General features: G+C 52.6%; 1 protein-coding gene across 1 annotated transcript in view; it reads left to right on the top strand.

Annotated features, from left to right (window-relative positions):
- The first annotated feature begins 1,884 nt into the window (after positions 1–1,884).
- The window catches only part of WWC2 (WW and C2 domain containing 2), a 122,957-nt gene continuing 116,208 nt past the window's right edge, over positions 1,885–8,633 (top strand). The window contains exon 1 of the mRNA XM_090258929.1: positions 1,885–2,082. Coding sequence (XP_090115055.1) covers positions 1,952–2,082 — 131 coding nt within the window. The 5' untranslated portion in view covers positions 1,885–1,951. The remainder of the gene's footprint in view (positions 2,083–8,633) is intronic.

Raw genomic sequence — 8,633 nt, 5'->3', positions numbered from 1 at the left:
CAGGTTCAGCTCCGCAGTGAGGCAGGTTCAGCTCCGCAGTGAGGCTGCTCCAAGCCTGGCCCTCCGTCCCTTCTCTCCAGGACCACCCTCGGGGTCCTCAGGGATTGATGCTCTGGAAGCCTGGGGACCCAGGGTCAGTCCGCGCCACGCTGGGGTGAATCTCAATCACTTGACTCCCTGTGGCCCTGTGAACCCAGCAGGGGAGACGCTGTCCCCAATCCTCTGAAAGCCCCTGCCGGACACTCAACACTGGAGCCCGCACGCAGCGGGCAGTCATTACTCACTACCTGGCAGGGTTAAGCGAATCCACACCAAGGGGAGAGTGGCTGAGGTCTTAAGAATACGAGTGGGCGCCAGCGGTGTGGGCCGGGCTGCAGAGGAGTTTGGGGCCCGGGAGGCTCCCTCCCAGAAAGAGAGGCTGGGGCGTGAACGCTCTGTGCCCAGGCCCTGCCGCTCCCGGGCCTGAGCTCCCGGAGCTCGGCGTCGGGCCCTGGCCTGTGCCGACCGGTACTTAGTAGCTGCTGAATAAATCAGAGCTGGGGCCTGAGAGGAGGCCCACTTCCCATCCCAGCCCAGGAGAGCGGGGCTTCCGGGACGCCGTGGGCTCGCTCCAGCGCGTCGCCCACACCTTCTTGGCCTTAGCGGGGCTTGGGGGGGGGGGGGCATTTCCCGGACCTGGGGACTTCCCGGGGCGGGGGCCGGCCGGCCGGGACTGGATACCGGGCAGGTCCACGTCCAGCCGTCCTGGCCCCTTGTGGCGCAGGCCAGAGGCAGAGGGGCCTCCGGCGGCGCCCGGCCCCGCGGGGAGGCTCGTGGGGCGAGGACGGCCACGAGAGGCGGGGGAGTGGGGCCCAGTCGCTTCTCGGGGCCAGGCTGGAGCGCGCCCGCCCGCCGGCCACTGGGGCAGGCGCGTCTCGGCCCTCTCGGGCCGCGGGGCCCGCCTGCGCTTTCCGCTGCGAGGCCCGCGGCCTCCCGGCTGAGGTCACCGAGGCCAGGGGCCCTGCAGAAGCCCGGGGCGCGACGCCGTCCGGACGCGCCACGGCCACGCGCTCCGTGCTTGTCACACTTTGCCGGCGCCTGGGACCGCCCTCGGGTCCGAAGGCGCTCAGGGCGCGGCGCGGGGGAGCCTTTGTGCCCCCGGCGTTGGCCGGGCCTTTTCCTTCCGCAGAGAGCAGGCGTCCCCCACCCCTTTCCTCTCCAAAGTCCTGTGCGTTCCCCAGAAGTCGGGAAGGGGCTGAGCAGGGTGCGGAGACCTCGCCCCGGCTGTCTTTCCCGTCCCGAAACTCTGAAACCCCGAGACGCTCGGCCGGAGGGAGATGTTTGGGGTCGGGGGGCGGCAGCGAGGGGTGCACTCCCGGCCCTGTGCCGCCCCCCGGGGCCCCGGCGCCCCTCCCCCGCCCGGCTCCACCCCCCAGCGCCGCGGCCCGGCAGCCGCAGGGTTAAGCCCTGGAATGCGGCGGCGAGGAATGTGCATGCAGATGAGCCCGGCGGGGGCGGGCCCGGGCGGGGCGGGGGCGGGCCCGGGCGCGGCGCGGGCCAATCACGTGCGGGTCGTATGCAAATAAGGAGGCCCGTCCCCGCTGCCGCGGCCGCCCCTCCGCCGCGCTTCCCGGATCCGAGCCCAGACGGCGGCGGCCCTGGCAGCCTGGGCGCCGCGACCCTCGGTGGCCCCAGGGGGACGCGGAGGAGGAGGAAGAGGCGGAGGCCGAGAGGAGGAGGAGGAGGACGGTCCGATCTGCGGCTCCGACGCCGACATGGTGGACTGATCCCCGGCGGATTCCTGGACTGATCGCGGAGGCGCCCCCTGCGCGTGGCCCCGCCGCGCCCCGCGCCTGGCAGCCCCCGGCCGGCGCCCGCGTCGGGGGCGGCGGCCGGGCCGGACAGCCGCGTTCCCGCCGCGTCCCGCGCCCGGTCCCTATGGAGGCGCCGCTCGCCGGCGAGACCGCCGACCATGCCTAGGAGGGCCGGGAGCGGGCCGCTGCCGCTGCCCCGGGGCTGGGAGGAGGCCCGGGACTACGACGGCAAGGTCTTCTACATCGACCACAACACCCGGAGGACCAGCTGGATCGACCCCCGGGACAGGTGGGTGCGCGGCCGGCCGCAGGGGGCGCGGGCGCCCGCGCGGAGGCGCAGCGGCGGCCGTTGTGCGGGAGCCCCGGCCGAGCGGCGGCGCCCAGGGCGCGGGGGGCGTGGGGCGGCGCCGGCCCCGGGTGCGGGGAGGGGTCCCGGGAAGGAGCCGCGGGAAGGGCTGCCGGATCTGAGCTGCGTCCGCCGGGCGGGCGCTTTGGAGCCGCGCGTCCCGAGGCCCCTTTGCCCCCCGCTTTCCGACTCCTCCCAGGGCACTGGGACACTTGGACCCCGAGGGACTGTGGCGGGCGCTCTGGGTCCGGTTAACGGGCCCAGAAGGGCCACCGGACCCCCGTTTGGGGCTCAGCGCCGCCCGAAGTTGGCCGAATTGAGACCGGAGGGCACATTGGGCCTGGCGGGCGGGGACCGGCTTGGGGCCCCGGAGGAGGCCGCCCGGGCCGCCTGGGGCACATCTCTGGCCTGAACTGGGGGTTCCCGACGGGGCGCGCCAGGGGGCAGGCCCCCGAGTTCCTGGGCGTGGAGGCGGGCCCCGGGCACCCTTCCTCTCTGGGCCGCGGTGGTGGACGTGATTGGCTTTGACCCTCGGCTTTACTACCTGGTGTTAGTCCCACCTGAAAACTGGAACTGACTCCCAGCCCTTGAAAAGGCAGATTCTTTTTTTGACGTAGGAGGTGGCTGAACATTGGAACTGAACCCGGTTATTGAGGAACTCTGACTTGAGCTTAGCATGATTTCTTGTAGTTATCAACACACACTTTTTCTTCCCGCTGGGAGTTGCAGAGACGCGTGTCAAAATCATGGTCTGAGAAGTTCAGGAGCCGCAGTGTAGCTGCGTGTTCACGAATGTTCTTTCTCTATCCCATCTTTTTTTTTTAATCCTTAAAAGGAACAACTTGTCCACTAAGAAGCTATTCCTAATCGTAAGTTATAATAATACATATATTATTAGGGATAACGGCAACATTTGGACTTTTATCATTTCTGAAACTTTTTTCCCAGCTTTTCATGGAATGTGGCCTTAGAGGTTTATAACCTTTCTAGGTGCTTCTCCTATGAAACATTCCTGTTTTCTCATTTTGAAGCCGTATGAGTTTCATACTTTATAGTCCCAGGTGCTTTTATCCTGAGAACATTGTTGTTGAACGCTATGAAAGAGCAATTATAGACAGTCATAAATTACATTATAAATTTATGGAACAATCCTTATTAAATTATCCATGAAGGTATCGGTGTAGGTTTCCCTCCTGAAATGAGAAAAGACACCTGGGCTGGAGCGCCTTCTTGCCACAGCTTGGCTGCCTGCTGCTGGCCTGATGAACATTTTGACAAGCATCACACCTGCCAGTCTCTCCAGACAGAGTTATTGTCATAAATGTCACTCTCCAGGCCAGTTATTGCACTTTAAAACGACTTAACAGATAGTGTTAGGGTGGTGTGTGCCCAACAGTCTCTTTTAAGGCACCTGTATAATTATTTGACCTTTACAGTTGCGTGGGAATTCTTTCTGCTTTCTGATATGTGGAGTTTCAGGTTATTGAAATTGCAATGAATTCTTGAAGTAGTGTTAGGTATTTCGGGCTCTTTCCTGTTTCCATTTCCATCTTTTCTTATATCATCTCATTTGTGTTTCCCAACAAGGATGGTAAGAATATGTAATGCCTGGGTAAAGCAAATAGAGAGCAGAGGGAAGTGATATGGCTTTGCTTACCCATATCACTACTTCTTAAACAACTTAAGCCTGTCTGTTGTTTTAAACTATTAATGGATTAACAATTATTTTGAACTCTGTTTTCAGGAAACTGGGCAAGCAATTCATTTGATGGAGACCATCAGTTTTGACTAAGATGTCTTATTCCAGTTTTCTTGAAGCTGTTAGATCTTTAAGTATTTATAAATATGCTTATTTCTGGATCTCAGTGTTCAAGTTTTAAGCTATTCCTTGAGATCAGAGTCAACATTGACATATTTGTGTTTTCTTTTAGGACAATGAAGTGTCTGCAAGTCTTGCTAAATAGTGTAAGAGAAGTTGGGGGAGGATATTTGGAGTAAATATTAACTCTAGTTAGTGTTGTTACACACCTACCAAACATGGAAAGAGACGTGTTACGCAGGCTGAGTGTGCCCATTCTTCTACAGGATCAAATGGCAAATCCTGAAAGAAAAGTGACTTGACGTACTGTGGGTCAGCAGGACTTTTGAACTTTTAAAGCCATTTAATTAAAATGATCGTGCCCTGGCCAGTGTGGCTCAGTTGGTTGGAGTGTTGTCCTTTAACCTAAAGTGTGCGTTCTGGGTAAGGAGCATACCTGGGTTGCTGGTTCGATCCCAGTCCAGGTGCGCACAGGGCGTAAGGGAGGCAACCAATCGATGTTTCTCTCTCTCCCTTCCTCTCTCTCTAAAAGCAATGAAAAAAAGTCCCCAGGTAAGAATAAAAAAGAAAAAAAGATTATGATGATTTATCCAGTTGTATTTACGTTAAGAAGAGGAATTTTGTGTTTTTGACGAATTTGGGAGGTTTTTCTGATTGTATAAATAATTATGCAGATTTAATGGGGGAGCAGTGGGAGATTTTATAAGAACATTATTTCATTCAACAAGTTGTGATTTTAGAATGCTGAAGTATTATTTTAAAATAAGTTTAAGCTTTTGGAGGTAGATGAAATAATGCAAACTGTGCAGACGTTTTTATTGTTCTACCACTTAAATTGACTAAGCTTCAATGAGTTTCTGAATCCCTGTAAAACTCCATTTTTCAGCTTTAAAGTGAAGATAATACCACCTACCTCATCGGGGTGTTTGGGGGCCCATAATTAGGGTCCAGTCAAACACTAGCAGTTGTAATGTTGTCATTGCACTTAGGAATTGAGTGGTAGCTCCGGTTACCCCTGAAAAGAGGAGCTGTCCTAGCACATGTTCACACAGAGTTATTGTGGGACAGCCACTGCGCCCAGCTCTTTGACTGTAATCTCATTTTATTCTCCCATTGGTTCCCTTAGGTAGGTGCTGTTAGGGTCTTCTGTTTACAGGGGAGGAAATGGAGTCACAGAAGGTACCTGTTGCTGTTAACTGTAGAGCAGGATTTGAAGCAGATAGTCCAACTCTTGCGCCCATGTGCTTTTCATTCCTCGAGACTTCCTGGACTCCTGGGCATGCTCTGGAGTCTCCCGGAGAGTAGAACCTCTCTGTCCGGGGTTGATTTTTCAGGCCAATTGACCAGTCTTTATTGATCTTCAAAGGTTCCTGTGACTTTTTACAGTTCTGTGATCCCTGCGTGAGCCACACGTAAGGTCTGGTCCGTGAATGCTTTGAAAGTATGGGCTTCAGGGACCCAGAAATTGACCATGTCAAACCACAGCACAGATCCGATAGAGCTGAACATTCAGTGTATTCCTGGGCACATTAGAAGTGCTATTTAGGGGAGGAGTTACGGGCTCTGTCTCGTCCCTGAATAAATTACAGTTTTACTGTAACAGTCTTGACTTTGCCTTCTTCCTTACCCCGCATTGATCCTGGGGAAATCTCCCTGTGCTTCATTTCTCGCCTCCCCCCACCATGGGCCACTCCCCCAGGAGTGTTACTGTGCAGGTCTGCTTCGTCATTCTCCTCTATTTTACTCTCCAGGGACACCCTTTGACAACACCAGTCGGTGTTCATGGTGGACCATAGATCATGGCCAAATGGTATGGTGCTTAAAAAAAAAAAAAGGGAAAAAAAAAAGACTATATTCAACATAGGAGAAAAAGGTTGGACTGAGTCATTGCCTTTTGGAGGAATATAGGGCTAAGATAGGCAGGCCTCAGAGACAGGTGAATGGTTTCACAAACTCCCAGGAGAATTCTGTTCATTGTCCATGCTTGGATTGAATATTACCCAACGAGACCGTAACTTTGTCTAGTTGAACTGAGAAGATTTGCCAGCACACAAAGAGACTTGACATTCAAACTTGCTGATAGGCTGTAATCTTTGGTTTATGGATAGTGTCAGATTTGAGCAAGCTGTACTTTCTAATCCAAGGGAAGAAATCCTGGGGGGTGGGGAGGGAGACGGCGAGGAGGAAGAGGATGTCAGCTGGGTATTATCGATGACTAAATGCACTTTTGACACTAGCCCAGTCTGTGGCACAGAGTTCGGATGTGAGGAATTCTGGATTGTCTTTGGTTCAAAGTCAAAGCAAAGAATTTTGCTAACCCTACTGCTGGAGTGTAAACTCAAGAGACCTACCTAATTTCTTATTACTGCGTTCTGTATCCTTTGTGTATGGAAGATAGGTCGATTACTGGAGAAGGTTGTTAAGTAAATGAAAGAACATTAATGGAGCTACTGTCTTGTTTCCAGAGGCTTATCATTGGACTTTCAAAAAATAAATCCATAATCACTAACAACTGGAGACCATTTACTTTTCAGTTAGCTTAAAAATAATGAGAGAAATAAGCTACTACATTTTGACTAACAGTATAAAGAGGTGAATTGCTTGTAAGAGCAAGGAACACAAAATCACCACTCCCATTGTCATAGATGGCTGGAAATCGTTCCTGCAGCCAGCCTTGGATTTGGGTGCCAGCTGGTAGCTAGTGAGTTATTTGAGTGATTATGGTATTTGAAGTGTGGAGAGATTGTTAAAAGAAGGTTTAAAAGAAAAATCACTCCAGGAAGCACTAACTTAAACTAAATCGCGCTGTCTTCCAAAAATTCCCCAAGAAATACTTCTTGTTTTCAACAGTTTGCTGTAAAGCTTTTGGAGTGAGCAGTAGGTCCTCAGCGTATGACTAAGATTTCCCCAGTGGCTTTAACCGTCCATAGTTGGCAGTTTCATTTGGGTAGAAGACTCAGGACAATAATTGCTTTTTCAAGAAAGGCTAACTTTGTAAGTTTTTTTTTACCTGCAAATTACTTAGTTTTGAGCTACGTCGTCAGCCATTGTGACTGCAGCCTTCAAGCAAGCCCCTCTTTAGATTTCACGCGGGGCAGCCTGGATGCACCAGAATACTGTGGACGCTGTCCCGCCTGCCTATGGGAGCTGGACGTGTGGCCTTGCAAATGGCCCCGGAGCAAACACCTGTGGGAAAACGATGCCACCGCTATAGAGGGGCGTGGCCAGCTAGGTTTTGCTGATGTCGAGTGACTGAAATGGTAGGAACTGTTGGTCCTAACGCCACGTAAATTCCTTGAGCTAGGCTGGCTGTGCACCAGTCCTTTGTACTGGATTGATATCGATTGAACTGATGTCCTGTTAGAATTTTAGACTAACTTTTGCATCCATTTCTGAGGCTCCTGTTCTTAGAAAAATTACCACAGAAGTATACAGAATAGGAAAGGGATTTTTAAAGGCGTAGTGTGTGTGTGTCTTGGTTATGGGTTTAAACTGATTTACCAAACACAGAGCTTCAGAATGTTTTCGTTGTCTGCTGTGGCCTTTTCCCAGGTATTCACCTTATTTTTTTTAATTGAGCTGAAAAAATCACGTACATTTACAGTTTTAACCATTTGAGAGTGTACAGTTCAGTGGTTTTTACTGCCGTCACAACGTGCAACCGTGCCCATGATGTAATTCCTGGACGTCTTTGTCACCGCACGGAGGAGCCTCGTACCCATTATGAGGGCATCCCGCCTTCTTTGCCCAGCCCAGCTGCCTCTGGCAGCCACTGATCACTTGCTGTCTCTTTGGTTTTGCCTAGTCTGGCCATTTCCCGTAAATGGAATCATATCATTTTTGTGTCTGTCTTCTGTCCCTTAGCATATATTTCCAAGGTGCATCTGCGTTGTAGCAGGACACGAGCCCAGGCCTCACTCCTCTGTATGGCTCTGGATGACGTGCGGTTGTACGGGTCTCGCACTTGGTTTATCCACTTCTCAGCGGATTGGCGTTTCACTTGTTTCCACTCGGAAGCTGTTAACAGTAACGGGCGTGAACATTCATGTGTCCTTCTGCGTGAGTTTGTTTCGGTTCTCTTGGATCTGTACCTAGCAGTAGAGCTGGTAGGTCATACGGTAACTGTGTTTAACGTTTTGAGGGTCTGCCACCCCTCTTCCCAGAGCTGCAGCGCCCTCTCGCACCCACCAACAGTGCGTGAGGCTCTTTCTAAAAGCCTCCCGAGTGGGCCTGAGCTGGTGTTTCCCTGTGGTTTTGATTTGCATTTCGCCCTCCGAGTGTTTTGATAGCCTTCATTTGACCTCAGCTTTCCCTCTGTCAGCCCTTGACACGGTCCCCGCCTTCCTGTGTCCCCTCACTGGTTGCTTGGCCAAGAAGCAATGAGGTTCGAGAAACTGGTTCTTCCCTGTCTGAGTGCTCCACGTTATTTTAACACCGAAGTTGGAGGTGTAAATTATTAATTAATAGTTTTTATTGCGTCAGCCAGCAAGGTGCAAAAAGCTGATAAGATTCGTCCCAGCTCAGGTTGCGTACCGTCCGGTCTGTGTAATCATCGCTTAAAAGCGGAAGAGAGTCTGAACATTGTCTACTGTGTTCTCTTTACATATCTACTTTTAAAAATCATAACTTTAGTTCTATTTAATTTTTTTATAGTTGGCACGATTCCAGCTGTCCC

The sequence above is a fragment of the Furipterus horrens genome, unplaced genomic scaffold (genome assembly GCF_987537825.1).
Source record: "Furipterus horrens unplaced genomic scaffold, mFurHor1.1.pri manual_scaffold_12, whole genome shotgun sequence".
Lineage (NCBI taxonomy): Eukaryota > Metazoa > Chordata > Mammalia > Chiroptera > Furipteridae > Furipterus > Furipterus horrens.
The sequence above is the reverse complement of the archived record's forward strand: the minus strand, read 5'-3'. Positions and strand labels throughout refer to the sequence as shown.